The 20493-nt window shown below is 38.6% G+C and overlaps 1 protein-coding gene across 5 annotated transcripts; it reads left to right on the forward strand.

Moving 5' to 3' along the window:
- Positions 1-932: 932 nt before the first annotated feature.
- Positions 933-19500, forward strand: LOC105032711 (ultraviolet-B receptor UVR8). 5 transcript variants are annotated; one of them, XM_010907232.4, is made up of 7 exons: positions 935-1298; positions 1398-2163; positions 6904-7113; positions 7199-7309; positions 14429-14797; positions 14933-15040; positions 18916-19500. In XM_010907232.4, exons 2-7 carry the CDS (start codon positions 1825-1827, stop codon positions 19255-19257), a joined length of 1479 nt encoding a protein of 492 aa, XP_010905534.1. In that variant the 5' UTR covers positions 935-1298; positions 1398-1824; the 3' UTR covers positions 19258-19500. The 5 variants fall into 5 exon arrangements, with proteins under 5 accessions (XP_073112630.1, XP_010905534.1, XP_010905535.1 ...); XM_010907233.4 differs by having other exon boundaries at positions 935-1213; XM_019846411.3 differs by having other exon boundaries at positions 935-1213; positions 1647-2163.
- The last annotated feature ends 993 nt before the right edge of the window (positions 19501-20493 follow it).

Genomic DNA, 20493 nt, shown 5'->3' on the forward strand with positions numbered 1-20493 from the left:
AAGAAAAAGGGACAGGAAAGTTACAAACTCAACTATATAACTTTTGTCTCACTGGTGATAGAAGAACCAGTGTGCTTCTCATCATTTTTGTAATTTTTCTCGTCCCAGATTTCTCTTCTACTTTAGCACTATAACTCCACATCCAAACGTTCACTAGCAAATAGATCCTCCTCTATTTGGTCCCCACGTCTCAATGACGAGGACATGGAGGTGGTGTATGTTTCTTGTTTGAGATTTATGTTCTACTTTAGCACTACAGCTCCACCTCCCAAAGTTCACTAGCAAATGGATCCTCTCCACATGGTCTCCACGTCTAAGTGATAAAGACATGGAAGTGGTGTATGTCAAGTATTTCATTATCATGTAGTGAAAAAAAGTGGCTCAACAGTATACATTAATACCATTACTAAATTTTGAGAAATTATTAGATGGATCATGAGTCAAGATCAAAATAGAGGTGGGAGTTGATCCAGTCATCCATCATATACATGCTCCGAGATTTGGATTGATTATTGGATCTAATCTATGTATTATCGCCTGCCACTTGGATAAAAAGTCGAGAAGGGTTCAGTTTGGGTAAATCAGAGTTACCGTTGAGGTGGTTAGCTCCAACGTTGTCCGCTGTTAGCAGCCCTACAGCTCAGCCAAGATCTGCCGGTGAGTCAGAGGCGACCGTAACGTTAATGGCGTCAATGTTAGCACCGGGAGCCGCGAAAAGATTCCAAATTCCACATCCGATCTGGAAAGTTCCATAACTCCACCAGCACCGGCCGGCCAAACAAACACCTTGGACGGGTGAGATCGTCTCTTACGTAAGCAGAACGTCCCCTTCTCCTTAACTTTTTAAAATTAATTAATTAATTTTAAAATTCTACCAAAAAATAATTAATTAATAACGTATGATATATTCATTGAATATTATATTCTTTTTCTCCTTCCACCTTCCCCTCTGCGGCTGGTGCGAAGCTTTGGCCTCAAGCTTCTCTTCTTCGCCCTTCTTTTCTTCGCTTTAGTTTTTCGGTGAAAAGAGAGGAGGGGATCCGCCAAAAAGGACAAGATTCTCCGTCTCCTCTCCTTTTCTTTCTCCTTCTTTTCCTCTATTATGCCTTTGTCTTTACCTCCTGACCTAATTTTTCCCCTCCCCTGCTGTTCGATTTGTCCTCCTCTCTATCTTCATCCCTCGTTTCTATCATCTCCTCTAGTCTAATCTCGTGTAAGATCGTCGCTTGCCTTCTTGTTTTGTCCAATTGATTTATCTGCGATTCTTTGATTTTGAATTTGTTTTTCCCACTGGCTTGGTATGTCTTGTTTCTGCGTTTTGTTCCGTTTCTGCGCTGATTTGTTTTTGTTTTCATAAATCTGGGATTTGTTGATAAGAATTTGTCGTTGGATTGTAGATTTACTGTTGGATATCGGTGTGCAAGTGTGGGAATCTTGTGATGCTTCTTTTCCTTGCTTCATCTCCACGATCTGTGAATTTTGACGACTTGGAATTCGCTTTCACTTACGTAATTCGCTGCATGCTTCTTCCATTGGACGTTTTCTTATTATTTCGATCCTCGCCGTTCCATTACCTGGAAGCCTTGGCTTCAAAATCGCAATTTTTTGACTCGAAATCAGTGCTGACTGGTGCGTTCCTGTTGAAGCAACCATTCCTGGTAAATTTTGATACACTGATTGCCTGAAGCAAGCATAATTGGGATGAATTGGTGATTGGGTTCCGGTATTTCATCTCCTGCCGCTGGCAAAATTCCAGTTTTGGAGCCGAGGAGAGGAAAGGGCTTTGTTTGGGGTTAAGGGAGTCCAAGTAAAATAAAGCTTCTAATGGCTGACCGCAGTCGTACATTCTCGATCGAAGAGCTGCCGGCACATTTAATTCTGGAGATATTGAGCTCAGGCCGTCTGGGTGCTGCTGACCTTGCATGCTTGGAAACAACATGCCAGATGTTCAGGGGAAGCCATGGGATTTGCCCCAGCAAATTCCGGTCGATGGTTGAATTTGCGGCATTCCACATCTGCCAGGCACACTCGATTTTTACTTCCCTGCATCCAAATGCACGGAAAGATCTTCTTGATCGCTGTGGTGGGAACTGGAAGAAGGTTCTGAGGTTCTTGCAGTCTGTGGAGCAGTCTTCTGGAACCATTGAGACATCAACAGGCAATGTACTACTTCTTTGATATATTAAGAAGTCTCTTGCATTTATTTTAAATGCCATAGTTATTAAACATGCATTATAACTTTAGATAATATTCTCCAACTATTTATTTGGTGTATTTATGTATCTTATTTAACCGGTGTCGTTAGGCACTTTAGTTGAACTTGATCTTTTGTTGTTCTTGAGATCATCCATAAAATGATATCACTTTGCACCATTCGTTCTCTAAATCTACTACGCCAATAAGGCAAGCCAAATCATGCAAAATCCTTATTGCTGATGAATCTTTTTCATCCTAAGCCAATAAATTTTCTTGCCATACTGTATAATGACAAACCTTTGCTTTTGAGCCTTGTTAACTATGTTACTTGGGGACAATCTTTGTCACGCCTTATGTGTAACAATTTTCAGGGTGCTATTGGCTGTGAGGTTACAATCGAAGTCATGGACCCATAGCTGGTGGAAAATGTTACATGCTATGGCTGAGCACATTAGAAGATAGAAGTTTTAATCATTTTCCACCCCTAGTGGATGCCTTAGTCATTAAGGTTACTTATGCTACTTGTTAAGTTGCGAGGCCATTTTTTTTTCTTTGTGACTGAATACCCCCTCCCTTGCCCCATAGTTTGCCTCCTTTCTTTTATTCTTCTTTTGCTTTATTTTTGAATATAGTTTTTTGAAAATGAGAATGCTAAGATGGATATATGGTAAAACTAAGAAGGATAGAGTGAGAAATGAGTTTATTAATGGAACTGAAGGAGTTACATAGTTTGGGCAGAAAGTGATGGAGAATTGATTAAGATAGTATGGATATGCACAATGATAATCACAGAGGGCTCCAACATGGAGGGGTGCTTTAATTTGTGTTGAAAGATGTAGGAAAAGAAGGGGAAGATCTAAAATAACATGTATAGGGGCAGCAAGAAAAGATATATAAAATCTCAAAAAGCAATATATGTGGTCCTAAATAAGAATGCTAGTGAATAAGGATGCATAAACCCAACCTCAAATAGTTGGGACAAGACTAGATTATTATGGATTATGGTAATACTCTTGCTATTATACTTTATCTGTTTAACAGCATCTCTGTTTTACAAATCATGCAATCATTTTCTTACTCTTTAAGGATGGAGACCAAGGTGGGTAGAACCAGTACTGATAGACATGCTGGCTGGTGACCAATAGCATATAATACCAATTAGTACCATACTGAACCACAGCATATCCGAACCACGGAGAGGGATAGGGAGAGGCTTGGAGAACTAGAAGGAGAGGGAGGGAGATGGAGAGGGGGGAGAGGAAGGAGATGGAGGAGAGAGGGAGGGAGAGGCCGTGAGGAGAGGGTTGGATTTGAAGGAGGCGGCCTTCGATGGGTCTGGTTTATCACCAATATGTTCCTTTGGATGACAACAAGGGAGAGATAGACCATGACAATGATGAGGTTGGGGACCGGATTTGGGATGGGATGATGACAAGGGAGAGAGGCCACAATGATGATGATGAGGCTGATCCTTGACCTCCACAACAAAGGCCTATGTCTGTGAAAGAGAGAGAGAGAGAGAGAGCCATGGAGGTATGGGGCCAAGGGCTAAATCCTAACCCTAACCCTAGTGTGGAGAGAGAGAGAGAGAGAGAGAGGAGGCTCACTGATGATGGCCGGGTCAAAGAGGGGGAAGTGGATGGCAGAATGTGGCCTGGTTTCACTTGCTGATGAGCGGCTCTCAAATGCCTTTTTTTTTTTTCTTTTTGTGGGGGGGAGGGGGGAGCAGAAGTTGGGAATTTATAATTGGATGGCCAAACCATCTTGGACCGATGTTGGTATGGTTCAGTAATGTGCTAAAGCACCTGGTTTGGGTCAGTTCAATGATCCCTATGTGAGACAAAAATTATTAGCTTCTCAAGCTCACTTTATCTTTTTACCGGCATCTCTATTTTACATGTCATGCAATCAAAACCATTTCTCTTTTAGGCTCTAGCTTTTGAACGGACTTGCATTTTACTTGATAGTAGGACTTTTAAGAGATACTTCAAGTCAGATGGAGACTTCTATTCACTAGAAGCATTCCACTATAGGCTTTCTTGATTCATAGAACTGTAAGTTTTGCTAAAGGAACTATTTAGAAGCCTGCATAGTATAAGCTTAATCCATCCTATTGGTGCAAATATAGATTCATAGTCCCTAAGCTCCTACTATTTAGCATAGCCAAATCTTGCTTGGCTGAATGGCATAGAAAACAACCATTTCTTTTTTTTTTTTTTTTTTTGAAAAGGTGTTCCAGATCCCTTTGTTCTCTCTCTCTCTCTCTCTCTCTCTCTCCACTTTTAATTAACCTCAAAATAGAAGTTTACTCCATTTCTTTAAAGACTAAGCTTGGGACGAGTTCTTGACAAAAGAGAAAGGAAAGTTGAAAATATAGTTGTAACAAGCCTCATCATGATCATCTTTCCTCTGGATTACCCAACCTTCTGTTGTTATGTAGAATAGGAAGGTCTTAACATCAAAAGTTTTCTCTCTTACATTTTACTCCCACCACCCACACATTTCAATCTAGCTGTCACTAATAATCAATTAATCTTAGCTGGTCTGGAGCTTGGGTTTCAAGGGAGAGGTATAAGTGAATTTATGGTTTCACCATTGTGTCAATAAGAAATGAGGAGAGTACAAGGAAGCATTTAAGGAGATACAGTTGATCCAGTCTCAATAGAGAATTCATGGTTTCATAGGTTGATTATTCAATGAAAAAGGACACAAAGGTGGTATCTATATATACATACATACATGCAGGCATGTTTTAGCAAATGGTGAGGTTAACAATGGGTGAGTGGGAGGAGACAGAAGGTAAGTTTTATTAGCAAGGGGAGGGTCTCTCTCTCTCTCTCTCTCTATCTTTGTAGGCACACATGCGCACGTGTGTGTAATATCTATCTATCTATCTACACAAGGACCTGCCCCTTGACATGATGCAGCTTTGATCGATGGTCCTGATGTGCTGTAATAGGATAGCTCAGTAAATATGTTTGCTCAGTCGCCCATTCACACCCTCCAACTCAAGATTTCATGAATATCTGTATTGTTTTTAATGTCTTGGTTTATTATTGTATCTGTATGTTTTATGTTTGAATGGTCTAATGTTGGAAGATATGTTGGCGCAACAATATGGCATATCAGTTGACTTTTTGGTTAATTGGTGGAAGATCTAACTACTCATTAGGTTAAGAGGTGGAAGTCCCATATATTAGAAAACAGTACTTTTGAAAAATTTTAATTCAAAATGTTAATGATAAACATTATTATCTTTTGTGTGCTCCCAGTCTTTCTTCTAAAGAGATGATTCATAAGTCATCTGATGACTTCGTAGTGTTTAAAAGACTGCTGCAATATGCAGGTGGTCAATAGGCTGCATAGCTTTTGTGTTATGCAGGCCATGTATTCAGACACTTATGTAGTTAGTATTTTTTTAATTTTTTAAAATAAATGGTGCACTAAATATGATAATAATAGCAATATTTTTAGTTAATTAATTATAACAAGATTACTAAATATAAAAACTAACAATTGGTGCTTATTGTTTAGTATTTAATTCTTGATAATATGGATTATAACATAATTAATATTGGCATTATTAATATACATGTACCTGTGAAACCTACATTCAACTAAAACATTAACTTCAACCTGCTTTGTTCACAGAGGCCTGCATCAGAATGACCACATATGTGGTTACACAATGCTAAAAAAGCCACATATGTGGCCGTATAGTGATAAGTGGACTGTATGTGCAACTGCACAATGCTAATTCTCCACATAAGCATCGAAACAGTGCTAAGGACTCGCTGTTTTGGCTCATATGTGGCCCGACTGCATATAGTAACCACGCATAGGGAAATGATGCAGTCAGGGTACTGCATATTCACGTGTGGCCTCAAGAACTGCATCTTATAACACCAATGGCAACAGTAAAACCAGTAATTAGTACTTTTTTATTTATAATCTGGCACTGATATTTCTTCACATGTACTTCTTGTAAAATTTTTCTGCATCTTTGCACTGACAGCCTAACTTGGTTTTAGGCTATTTAAGCCTTTATGCAAAAAAGGCATATCAATATCCAAGCTTTGTGATCTCGATATTCTGTCCAATTGGCATGCAAGATAATCACCAACTAGTTGGTGCATATCTCAAAATGCAGAGCATTTGAAGCAACTGCCTGAAAAAGAAATTCTCTTTTTCTTGACCAAAGAGTTTGTTTGCTCCCATTTATTATGGTTTAGAAAATAGTTTGATCGTTTAGCGAGCAATCCGTACCAGGGAGCACCTTTTCAACGGAAGTTGATCCTGGGAAGAAAATTGATGATTTTATTTATTAATTCATTGATGGTCCTCTTAAAATTTATTAATAGTTCTCCAGCACAATGGAACATTGAAATAAGATTTACCTCATCTGTTTTATTAAATAATATCAAACAAAATTGCATGTAGTTGTCCATCTCCAGGTTTATGTCTGTGCCATCTGCATTTGTTATGCCAGTCTAAGCTGTGAAATTAATTTGATACACCCAAGATATATCTTTTGTAAATATTTCTTTGCATATGTTTTAAAGCTTACAATGGCACCGACTTCAGATGCTTTAAAGAAAATCTATTCACATATCCTAGATTTTTATGTTTTCTTTTTCTTTGTTCTAGAAAAGAAATGCGCATTATATCTGCATCCACATATTCTCAAGTGCATTTATATTTATCCAGATGCAGGTTACTACAGGAAGATACCATACACTCTTAATTCATGATTCATCAGTCTACGCTTGTGGGTCCAGTATATGTGGAGTGCTTGGTCATGGTCAAGATACCACTCAGTGTGTGGCATTTAGCCGTGTTAATTTTCCCTCCCTTTCTCGTGTAATCCATGTTTCAGCCTCTCACAACCATGCAGCATTTGTTATGCAGTCTGGAGAGGTATTTGTTGTTTGGAATTCATGATGCAAGAAACTGTTTAAAGCTTAATCAGTATTTGTGGCTAAATTTTTTTTCTCCTTCATAGGTGTTTACTTGTGGAGATAATTCATCATTTTGTTGTGGCCATGGAGAAGTACGGCGCACGATATTTAGGCCTACTCGTATTGAAGCACTGAATGGGATTCCCTGCAAGCAGGTATTTATTCCACTGACTTGTCTACCCATTTGCATCATTTTCAGCAGATGTGGATAACTTTGGTTTGTGTTATTTTTTATTTTTTATTTTCTTTTTGACATAGACTTGACAACAATGCAACTCTTTGAAATATTATTCAAGATTGTGATTTGAAAGTGTTTAAAACTTTAAAGTTTAAATGATACTGAGAAGCTATGCAGATAAGAAAAGAATATAATTCAGTCATGGTGCCAAGATGCCAAATTGTGGAAAGTGTCTAGGTCGGCTACGCTGTTAAGGGGAACAGGGTATGATAATTGAAGTTGATGAAATTATTTTCTCAATTATGGAATGCATTTGGCAACTTATCAAGAATCTTCTCTCATAAAGTTGTTGCACACAAATGTTGAAATGAATGGACATCTTAAGTATTGATTGGTCAATGCAGCCATCTAGCTTTTGGTATCTCTGTAGGATGTAGGAAAGCTGTGCATGGTACATTATGTCAAGTAGAATTGGTAGGTGAAGAGCGGCTATGATCCATTCTTATGGGTGCCTAAGTTATCACTGAGATATGCTCTATTGCATTTGTCTGTTTCTTGATGGCGGGGAGATATGCACCAAAAGACCCTTTAGTGGGTGACAGAGATCTGCAGCTGCCATTTTCTAGCTGTAGTATCTATTTATCAAAATTTCCAAAAAACATCTAGATACATCTAGCATGGTTTTGGTAAAATCATTTTTTTAAAATAAATATCAAACCCCTTGAAGTTAATTACTTGGATACCTGTAAGAAAGTTGGTTTTGATGGAATTGACCACAGGAACCTTTACTTTTCTATTATTTGATAATAGTGGCAATGGCATGCTGAAAATAGGAGCTTTATATTGTTAGAGACTGGTAGACATGAATTTGGTGCTTCCATGAAATTTCTATTAAATGGAGTCCATTTAGGGAACTTTTCTTTGGTGATAAATGAATGCATGTTTGCATCTGATTTCCCTGTTTGTCAGTATGTTGAAATGACTTCATGATTAATCATGAATAGCAAACATGATAATTCGCCACTTGTCATGTGTGGACCATGCATTTATATGGTACTAGGAACCTAATGGATAAATAATGTTTGCCTTTTTTAATCCATTAAATAATGATTCTTTTTCCCCCCAAGTAACTCAGAAGTGGCAGTTGGACAGATTAAACAATTTCACCTTCATGAGCCGCTTGGACAGACAGCCATTGGACACATGAGAAAATTTATTTTTCAGACTTGTGACATTAAATTAATGGAAGTATATCTGGAAGACATACTCCTCCCTTCAATTTCGTACTTTTATATATGGTAGACTGAAGGAATTTCACTCACCAAATTAGTCACTTGAAAGAGGAAGAATCCCTTTAATTAACATCGACAGAAATCCAATTACCTTTATATTTGAGCAGGAAAATTCTAAAAATTGGGGGGTTTATTCAAGCTTTAGCTTGATCACGTGATGATGGCACTTCCTAGCATATGAAAGATTGTAGGAAGGGGGAATCTGCAGTTATATGGCAAGAAAGTGGAGCAGGCCCAATTTGAGAACTTTACTAGCCCCAAACTTTGAGACCAATGTCCATTGGGCCTAGCCAAGGCCCAATCCTATAGGCTAGAAAATTTTGGCAACTACTTGACAAGTCATTGCCAACCCATTGACTGCTACTTCTTAGCTGACAGCCAACTAAGTGCTAGTTGGCACCTTTGTATGACAGTTCAATGCTAACTTATTGACAACTATTAGTTAGTTGTTTTGTAATATTTTAATTGCAAACCTCTTCTATGATGGGGGTAGAGGTCATAGCTATATAATGGAATTCATTGTTGTGTTCTCAATAAAGTTTGTAGTTCCAAAATTTGGGGTGATGCCAAGATTCTGGGGTAATTCTTCTCTACTAGGTAGTTCTTAGCCCCATGCTATTTGCTGCATAAATTTATTCCTTATTCACTAAGTGCAATTCGTAAATGGCCCTATTTCTAGTATAATTTTGCACCTAGTTTAATGCCTGAATTAGGGGCCATTTCATGTATATGCACTCCAAGTTACAAAATACCTCAAAAATTAATTTTAGTTTCGGATAAATGTAGAATCCTACCAAGGGTACTACCAAATTTTTGCATGGTTTCCCTTGATTTTACTAACTTCTAGTCTATTTTAAGCATAAAAAAGAACAAAAAAAGAGTGAAGAATGATGAGAAGGGAGGGGTTTATACCTTATTTAGTTTGGACTTAAGCTCAAAATCAAGACATCTTCCCTCTTCCCCGAATTTTTCTCACAAAACCCACTTTCTATTCAATAAAGGCGAGAAGCTTACAAGATGCCTTCTCCACTGTAAATAAGGTCGATAAGGGGCCCAACTGCTCCAAAGCCAGCTGACCTGGATGGTTCCACTAGGTTCTGGCCCCTTCTGGTCCAAATGGCCATTTGGACCTGGTACCACCAGTTCAGGTTGGTACGCCCAGAACTGGATTGTTCATGTTGGTTTGTCGTTATCTTGGATTCAATGAAAGCGGGACAATTTATTGGTCAAGGGCAATCACAAAAGACCTTGAAACAATCAAGAGAAAATTGACTGAGACCCCAATACTTTGACTGCTTGATTTTTCTAAGTATGATGGTTCACAAGTTGGCATTGGTGATTTGCATTGGTGATTTTCTTTCGCAAGAGGGGCAACCTGTTGCTTATCACAGTGAGAAGCTCAAGAAAAAGGGTTCTCTACCTTTAACAAAGAACTATATGTTGTAGTGCAAGTTCTACATTATTGGATGTGCTATGTGATTTCTTAGGAGATCATACTTTTTTCAGATCTCAAGCTTTTAGGTATCTCAATTCTCAAAAGAAGCTTAGTTTCAGACATGGGAATGGATAGAGGCAATATGTTTTTATCCTCAAGCATCGTGCTGGTATTGAAAACAAGTCTGCAAATGTGCTAAGCAGAGTAGTCTGCATGATACATTGCATGTCTGTTTGGTGATTGGAATTAATCAGCTCAAACAAGACCTTGCTTCATGCAAGGATTTTGATGTCATATATGATGTACTGATGGCTAGACAATAAGATGAATAACCCTATTGCTCTGTAGTCTGTACATTTGGATATCTCAATAAGCAACCCATTTGTGCCTTCCCAACGCTTCTTTGCAAGATCAAATGATAGGGAATTGCTTGCTGGTGGGGCAGCAGGACACTTTGTGTGTTATAAGACTATTGTCATGGTAGAGGATCGTTTCTATTAGCCAAGTTTAAAGACTGATATGGCTTGAATTATTCAGCAATGTCCACTTGTCAGCTGGATAACGTTTGAAAGCATAACACCAGATTATACTCCCTGCTTCTTGTACCACATGAGCCATGGAAAGATATATCTATGGATTTTGTCCTAGGCTTGCCTTGAGGATATTGTTCTATATTGGTGGTGGTCAACATATTCTCAAAGATGGGCAATTTCTCCCTTTATTTAGGGCATCTGATGCGCCACATGTGGCTAAAATATTTTTCAAAGAGATCATCCGTCTTCATGGGCTTTTACAAATCATTGTTTTAGGTAAGGATGCCAAGTTTATGAGTTATTTTTGGTGCACTCTGTGGAAAATCTTAAATGCTAAGCTAAAATACTCTTCGACTTTTCACCCTCTAATAGATGGCCAAATTGATGTTTTCAACAGTAAGTTTTGGGATTTACTACATTGCTTAATAGGAGATAACATCAATTGGTGGGATTTAATACTATCCATGGCTGAATTTGCTTATAATGGTCCAATTAATAGGTCTACTGGACGTTCCCCTTTCGAGGTTGTGACTGTAATTCAGCCCTGTCATCCACATGATGTTGTTGTTTGACCTCCTGCTGGAAGGTTTATTATTGATGCTGAAGATTTGCAAGACATGAGAGAGCTTCATGATGGAGTCTGTTGAAAGATTGCTTTGAGCAATAACATACATAAGGCAAAGGCAGATCTACATCACTGCTTTGTCGACTTCCAAGAAGGTGATATGGTGATGATTCATCTTAGACTAGAGTGCTTCCAAAAGAAATCTATAAGAAGCTACACTCCAAAAGTACAGGTACCTTCAAGACATTAAAGAAAATCAGTTCTAATGCTGACATCTTGGAGCTTCCAGAAGACAGGCATTAGCTCTATTTTTTAGGTGGAGGGTCTTACAGCTTATCATGAATCACAAGATAGCTTAATAGTTCAACCAAGAACTCAACATCTACTTTCAGTCCCAAGGGAATTTAAAGTTATTGAAGACATGTTGGACCACTGGCATATGTCTACTTGCAGTAGAGGCTATCAAAAATTCTTTGTAAAATAGAAAGTTCGTCCAGTCTTTAGATTGTACTTAGATTATTGCACCAGGGCTCCAAAAGATTAATCTAGACATGTACGAGAGATTACATTGCATTTCACTCGCCAGAGTTGAGTGCTGTCAAGTCAGGGAGATCCATGATAGAAGTGCTTCACAGTATATGAAAGTTTATAAAAGAAAAAAAACATGCACTTATGTGGAACAAACTGGAGCATGCCTTATTTGGGAGCTTTTCTAGCTCAAGGCTTTGAGATCAAAGTTCTATGGAAGCTTATGATCCAAATCTATCTGAAATCAATCAAGCTTGTACCAAGTTCCTTCGAGCTTGTGATTCAACCTCAGTTCAAGCTTGAATTACAATTGGTTCTTGAATTAAAGCAAACTTCATTGGGACAATTTGGAAAAAAAATCCACTAATTAAATATTTTTTGAACCATAGTTTCGGGTTAAAACAGAATTAGAAATACTATAAAGTATATTATTGATATATAAAACATAATGTTGCACAACCCGTTGGATTTCTAGACCAGCGATTGAATTCACATGTACGGGTTTTCAAGTCTTGCTGAGTATAGCTTGGTTGAGCAATGTTTTACTCTAGCTCATCTGGAAATTAATCTAAAGCTTGAGATTTGAGTTCAAATTTGGCTCAATTAACTAGAATGAAGCTGATCGAGCTTGTCATGTTTGACCTGAGCTGATCCCAAGTTCGGTCTGCTTGAATCAATTGACATTCCTATGTGTAGTTGAGCTGAGCTTGAGCGAACCGGTCTATTCTTAGGCTTGGCTAGCTTGATTGGTATTTTGAGCCTGCTTGGCTCCATTAATTTCAAGTGCAACTAGAGCTATTTGCAAACAACTTATTGGAGAACTGTTAGGATCCTGAGCTTGACAAATTAGACTTTTAGATTGGGATTTCTTGGGGATGGAACTATGGAAGCAAATAAATTATCGGTAATTTCCCACCCTTCCTCTTTCTTGTACTACTAGAAAAAAGAAAAATAATTATTTGGACAAATTTAAAATAAAGAAATTTAACTGCATGCATCAATTAACCACCCTATCAAGCACAAGAATAGGCTTCTTTCTTGCTTGATTATATCAAGGCTGCATTTTTTTTTCTTTTTTTGTTTCTCCTTGAATAACTGATTAAACTCTGGTCTTACCACTATCAGTTTTGTCACATAAAAAGGAAATAAGTAGCGATCTACTTGTGTTTTTCTTAGGTGGGGTAGCTATTTTAGGTGGACACCACATAGATGACTGTGAGGCATCCCATATTCTTTCCTATAAACTCTCACGTCTTTATTCATATCTTCAGAATATGTCATATGGAGTCTTAGTAGAAGAAAATGTCATCTGCACAGAAACTCAAGTTTGGTGGGCACCTGATGCACGCTTGACCCCTTTCAAGTTCTAGTTTCAAGTTGGGCCATGCCACCTTGAGATTTGGACTAAACAATTGATGTTGTACCAATTTGACTTAAAGAAATCAGATACTCCCTGGATACTTTATAATAAAACTTTAGGACTCTCGAGATGCTAAGAAATCTGAGGTATTGCAGATAATGAATGAAGATTTATGCTCAACATGTCAAACCCTTAAAGAACAATCTCAGTCAAGCTTAGTCTCCTGCAAAATCATTGCTATTCTTTATCTTTATCCAATGTTTATCCATCCCAGTTAGAAGATACACTGTGTGGAAGGGATGCATGTTAAACTAGAACCATGAAGAAAGTTCCAAGGAGCAAGAGAGTCAAAGTAAATTAGAGAAGGACAAGGTCATGAAATATAACTTTAGCAGAAATATAAGAGTTAAGCATGTATTAGAGATGAGAGACATTTTTTTTTTGCCTAAAAAAATGCTTCCCTAGCTGATCTTTTTCCTCTGTACAAAATTTTTTTGTTCTTCTCCCTTTTACAGAAGGATGGTGAGATTATGACGATGCTAACTATAGAACTGAATGTGGTAGAGGAAATGGAGATACACCTCTGACATATTCTGCAATTGTCCAATTATGAGTCAAATCAAGCTTTGTTATCTGCATTATTTTGTTTAGCAGTAAAAGGACCCAAGATAAGTGTGGGAGAGAGAGAACATTATGATGGTTTTGCAGGAATTGGAGGATAGAATTATTGATTACACTTGATGAATTTAAGGGTTAAAACAATGGAAAACCATTCGAGATGTTTTGGACTTACACATCATAGACAAGAGAACGATGCTAATGGAGGGTTCTCAAATATCGATTGAAGGATAAAATCGTGGAATGGATCAATCAATGGTTGGATGGTGGAGGGTTGTCAAATATCGATTGAAGGATAAAATCATGGAATGGATCAATCAATGGTTGGATGGTGACAAGAGAAAAGGATTCATACAACTACCTCCTGAAGCAGAAATATGTCTGATTTTTGTATTTGGTGCTCAGGCATTTTCTTTTTATAATTCTGTGTAATTCTCATAGTGATTGATTAGTGCCAAGATGAATTTCTTGGATTAAATGATATGCTTTAATAGATATTTAATTGAAGAATTTATCTTTCCAAGGATGTTGCATTTTGAGAAAAACTCTGCCTTTATAGCTTTGTGATTTGTTCCATATGACTCCTTTTTTCACTTCTGAAAGAACTTTTTTATTTTTTTCACTTTGAATTTTTGGAGAGTTTATGCGGTTAAGTAACTGGATGTAATTCCTAGGTTATTGATTAGACTCAAGCGATAAAGCTTGAGAATAGGTTTCTGTTGACATAACTGTGCTGGAAATTGATAATTTTATTTTATTCTTTAGGTTGCCACTGGGCTGAGTTTCACAATAATACTTACAAGGCAAGGTCAAGTTTACACATGTGGAAATAACGCACATGGCCAGCTTGGACTTGGTGATACTATAGACAGGCCTACTCCTAGGAATGTTGAGCTGTTTGAAGGTCTTGGTCGTGTAGTTCAGGTTGCTGCAGGTTCAAGTTACACCTTTGCTGTAACAGAAGATGGGACAGTTCATTCTTTTGGTTCTTGTAGCAATTTTTGTTTAGGCCATGGTGACCAGCATGATGAACTTCTTCCTCGGGCAATACAGTCATTCAAGAGGAGGAATATCCATGTAGTACGTGTTTCTGCAGGTGATGAACATGCAGTGGCACTTGATTCTAGTGGATATGTAAGCCTTTCTTTTTCTATGACTTCACTAGTTATTAAAAATATTTTGTTTAGTTGCTACTGAGTTTCCAGGACTTCCCTTCATGGTGACTGCCCTTTTCTCTGCAGAGAATAATGATATGAATATCTTTTGCAGGTTTACACTTGGGGTAGGGGCTATTGTGGTGCCCTAGGCCATGGTGATGAGAATGACAAGACGAACCCAGAATTATTGTCTAGTCTGAGGGGCCATCTAGCTGTGCAGGTTTGTTATATATATCCCCCAATTTCAACCCTCTTACATTCACTAGGTTTCTAAAGTTGTTAGTTAGGAATATGATAAAACCAAGGATTGTGGAACCATCCTGAACAGCCTGTTCGGGGTGTATTGAGCCATGCTGGTGGCAGATTGGGATGGCTCTAGCAATTGAAAGAGAAACCGGTGAAGGAGGGGGAGGGAGAAAAAAAGAGGGGAAGAGAGAGAGAGAGAGAGAGGAGGGAGGAAGGAGAGGGGGAGAGAGAGAGAGAGAGAGGAGGGAGGAAGGAGAGAGAGAGGGCCTTCGGAGGCCGCTGGAGGGTGCGTGCCTATTGGAAGGCTAGAGGAGGGGTTCTGCCCTCCTTTTGATCGAAACAGGGGCTTTCGTCCTATTTCTTTTGTTATTTTGGCAATTTCAGATGAAGTCGGCAATGACCACCGAAGGCCTCTCTCTCTCCTTCCCTTCCATCCTCTCTCTCTTTTCCTCTCTCCTATTCTTCCTCCGCCCTCTTTGCTGTGTCAGTTCGGGTCTAGTACAAAATGGTAACGGGGTGTACTGACGGCTGATTGGTTCGGGCCCTGGTACCAGCATAGCGAATCTTGAGTAAAACATTGTTACTCTTTGTTGCTTGGCTACTTGTGTGGATGTCAGTGTCCAGTGTGGGAACACGGACTCAACTTCTGACTCTAATAATTGGATTCAGTTATTTATATTGTACCTTGTTCATTTCAGTGTAAGTGAGAAGTATGAACTGCATTTCAACTGGAAATCAGTAGTTTTGGGTGATGTTTCATTACAAAGTGACCCCAAAGCAGGGAGAAATTCTTAACAATGATTTAGAACTTGTTGTATGGGGCTGCATGTGCTATTATAGTCCTTTGATTGCACCACAGATCCCAATATGAGGTTATTGTCTGTGGCTGGGCTGCATATGCTATGACTTAGCATATGCAGTTGCATATGCAGACTGCTTTTCTGTGGAACCTTAGGGTGGTTTCAAGTAGATGGTCGGTTGGATGCAGCTTTCGAGTGGGTTGACTGTTTGTGTTTGTATAACATTTTAAATGTTGCTTCTATTAGGTAGTATTGACTATTGGGTAATAAAAACTAACTGTTGTTATTGTTATCAGTTGTTATTCTTATATATTAATATATGACTTCTCTTTTTTAAAATATTTAAAAATATCAGCTGCATATTCATTTGAATGTTAGCATCAACATTGTATGAGCATTATTTGATCACTTGTGGCCACGTATTGTGGCTTCCATGAAAAATGCCAAATTTGGCTTCCTATTGTGGGTTGGGAATGTTTTCTGTCAGTTGACAGGGCCACTAATGTTGCTTTAATGCCTCATCTCCACTCTTCTTTTATGGCCCATTTAGGTAGTATTTATATGATATCATTAATGATTGTTTAATACCAAAACTGCACATCCTCTTCATTGACTTCAAAACAAATAGCAGAACTGCTCTAAACTCGAGTCCTAAAAAACCATGGTATGTCGAACCAACCCAAACTGCTTGGTATGCCTATTCTGAACTGCCTACTTTGGGAGGTATTGTACTGAACTGGGGCTGCATTGGGATCCAGGCTTCCAAAACAGCAAAAGAGATCAACTGGGCTGAGCTGACCAGTTTTGCCTAGCTCAGGCTTGAATTCTTATCTGCCAATTCGCCCAGGTGTCTTGACTCTTAAGCCTAGCAGATAGAGGCTTTCCTGACCCATTTTTAACTTACTTGATGGTTGTTGGTGTGAAAGAGAAGAGGAGAGGGCAGTGTAGCAATGGTGGCTGGGGCTGGCTGGACAATGCATGCAACGGATCATGCCCCCTCTTGGCTTCAGATCTCAATGTCCTGACCCATTTTTAACTACTTGATGGTGGTCGGTTGGAGAGGGAAGAGAGGGAAGTGTAGCAACGATGGCTGGGGCTGGCTGGACAATGCATGCAATGGATTGTGCCCCCCTCTTGGCTTCAGATCTCAATGGTTCTTGATCTATTTTGATCATTCAGGAGGAAGGGTGAGGGGTGTGGTGGCATGCAAACTGCCTCAGCAAAATCCCTCATTGGAGGAGGTAGGGCTGAGCAAATAATCGAAACCCGAAAAAACCCACCCAATCCGACCCATGTGAAACCAAACTTGAATCGGGTTGTGATTCGTAAAAAATTCGGTTAATTACGGTCGAGTTCGGTTTCTGTATTTTTAACCTGTATGAAACCAAATCCGACTGACCGATATAATATTTTCAATACTTAGGCTATTTGGAGAATTGAAAATTGACAATTATGACATATTATATACCAACTTGTGGATGTTATAAAATTATTATATCTAGTTTCTATATGAATTGAATAGTGTATTGGTTTATGATGTTTAAAATCAACATTGGATCAACATTGAAGTTCAAACCGACACAACCCATCCGAATCTACTACAAACCGTTAATTTCGGTTTCAAACTATTTGTATATGATAAACGGTCGGCAGCGGATTGGATTTTCTTCAACTTGATTGGGTTCGATCGGGTCAAATTTTTCTCTCAACCCGACCTAACCCAATGCGTGCTCAGCCCTAGGGGGAGGCTATTGTGCATGGAGGACCGGTTGTGCCTAAAATGCCTCGCTGAGGACTGAATCAGGCACCACCAGGGCCATCCATCTTTGATAGACCCCAGAGAGTTCTGATCTTGTATCCCACCTTGGTCTGATGGTAAGAAATAATGAGCATATTTTCCATCTCTCACGAAGGAAAGAATAATTTTTTTTTTAAATTTAAAAGTAAGAAAAAGCCAAAATATTTGTTGCTTGTCATTTTTGTTGAAAAGAATTGGTATTAATACCTGAGCAATACACAACCATGTATCATGCATCGGTATGGCATGGAACTGTGCTGTGCTGACCCACTACCTAGTTGGTACAGGTCATGGTACTGGTTGTGGAAAGATTGTGGGGAAGCTAAAGCCTGCATGGAACTTGAATTCACAGAACCTCTCTTCAGATGGTTCTCCCACATCCAACTGAACACATACTATATGTAAACCTTGACTTTATACTAGTAATTGAACTAGTTACTTGATGAAAGTCCTATGGAACCTCTGTCATTAATTATGTAAAAATAGGGCATTGTTCATCCTAAGCTGTAGAGTTTACTACTTCAAATCGTAAATCTGTATGAACAATGAGTCAAGGCTATCTAAATCCTGCTAGTACATCTGCAGTCTTTTTAGAATAGCAATCTGGCAAGGGTTTGTTTGTAGGAGTCTAGGTCTCTTTCTTTACCATCCAGACCGCAAGATAGAGAATAAATTTTCAAGGATCTTGTTGCTGTGAAACGAGAACTATCACAATCCATTTCATGCATCCTATAATGGTAATTGTTACAAAACATACACAATTCCTATCAGTGTTAAATCTGGTATATTTTTCTATACGTCATTATTTGTCCGTTTGTTTTATATTATCCTCTTGTTTTACAATCACCAAATCTTCTGAGGTGTGACTGGTCTCCTTACCTGGCTTTTGGAGTATGATTTTTCATTTGCTGATTCCCTTGTACTGAAGCAGTTCTGTTTATTCAGACTTGTAAGTTGCTGAAAATGAGAGTATTCATGCATGTATGTGTAGTTAAATTTCTAAAACAAAAATTGTGCCTGTCATTCCAAATAAAATTTGGTCCATCAAGTATATTGATAAATGCATGTTCGAAAATATAATTCTGGTTGGATATCTGTTAGGCGATATATGATGTTCTAATTATGCCTTCAGTGAAATTGAAATAGTTTGTACTCAGTTAACCAAGCATGTCCTTGCTATGATCATTGCAATGGTGGTTGGGCACTTAACTAGTTCACTGACTGTGTCATGTTGGCCACAATTATGAGCAGGTTTGTGCAAGGAAAAGAAAAACTTTTGTTCTCACGGACATGGGCTCTGTTTTTGCTTTTGGATCGATGGGTTTTGGGAGTTTAGGCTTTTCCGATCGGGGAAGCTCAGACAAAGTTATGAAGCCCTGGATCCTCGATAGCCTCCGGTCCCACTACATCTCTCAGATTAGCACTGGCCTGTATCACACTGTTGCGGTCACCAACAGAGGTCTGGTGTTCGGGTTTGGGGACAATGAAAGAGCTCAGCTTGGGCATGAGCGGATAAGAGGCTGCCTAAAACCAACAGAAATTATGGTTCAAAGGACAGTAGATGATATTGCTATTGCAGCAAAAAGTGGGTGAGAATAGAAGACGCCTTTGACCCAAATGAAGTGTGCATGTTGTAGTATTAGTTCTGTTTACTATGCTTTTGTTTAGCTCGTAAGGAATTTGTAATTATCTTGGATCATATTCTATTATCCATGTAGTTTGATGGGAAAGTCAAGCTGACAGTTATTCTTGCAGTTAAAGAAGAACAGTATTGCTAGTCGCAGATGTGTTCAAGTATCAAAGGAAATTGCATCATGTTTCAGTTTATTCCTAAGATGATTTAGTGTCTGATCTTTTCTAAAACCAGTCTCCAGATGAAGTTACATTACATGAAAGCTTAAAAATTGCCTGTCATTATTACTGTTTTGCAATTGTTACCATGTTGGAACTATTTTACCCGCCTAGGTAGTTGGAACAAAATTGCAGATTATCAGATTCTGAAAATGACACCCTTCAATGGGTGAATTTAGAATTTGTTGTCAAAAAACTCTGCTAGGTTCTGTCATTATGTGTGCTTGCTGACATGCTAAGAACTGCAATTTTCAAGTCTTCTTGTTCCAGGCAATTTATATTTACTAGTTGCTACTTGCTAGTTTTTGATAATTTTTACCTTTTTCTGTGCACAATAGCGGGCTATGCCCATGGTGTCATTCATAGAGTGAAAACGTACAGGTAATATTTACACAACCAAAACACATGGGTGCCAACATAATGGTAAACCAGTATGCAAAAGAACCCATCTGGCAAGTACAAATGCTTCCCAACGCGTGGATGCAGTAGTATGAAAGCAAATGCAATCAGATAAGGCATCATGTCCAATCAGCTTCCCTCTCAGAGGTGAGTCCAATAATTTTGACTTTCAGAAGCAAAACATTCTTGCTCGGCACTTTCACGTTCTGCAAGATGAAATTTGTAAATCTGATTGTTTTAATATGTGAAACTAGACCAAGACACTGCTGCTTTTGATGTTTCTTTTAATATTATAATTTGTATTATATTTTCTGAAACTTGTTTTTGTGTTGATTAAATTGCTTATGTATTTGCACCGGAAAGGAATTCATATGCGGTTATGTGGGGACTTCAATTCATTCTTGAACTGAAGCATCTCAACCTTTCCACTAGGGTTGGTTTGGCTATACTTGAGAACTAAATTGGATTATCAGATATAACATAGGCACCCAGACATTCCAGATAGAACATCTATACCTTTTGGGGGGACCAGGCGGCCAGTCGTCTAGCATAGTTAGCATCATTTACAGGCTCTGGCTT

Source organism: Elaeis guineensis, chromosome 4 (genome assembly GCF_000442705.2).
Source record: "Elaeis guineensis isolate ETL-2024a chromosome 4, EG11, whole genome shotgun sequence".
Taxonomy (NCBI): domain Eukaryota; kingdom Viridiplantae; phylum Streptophyta; class Magnoliopsida; order Arecales; family Arecaceae; genus Elaeis; species Elaeis guineensis.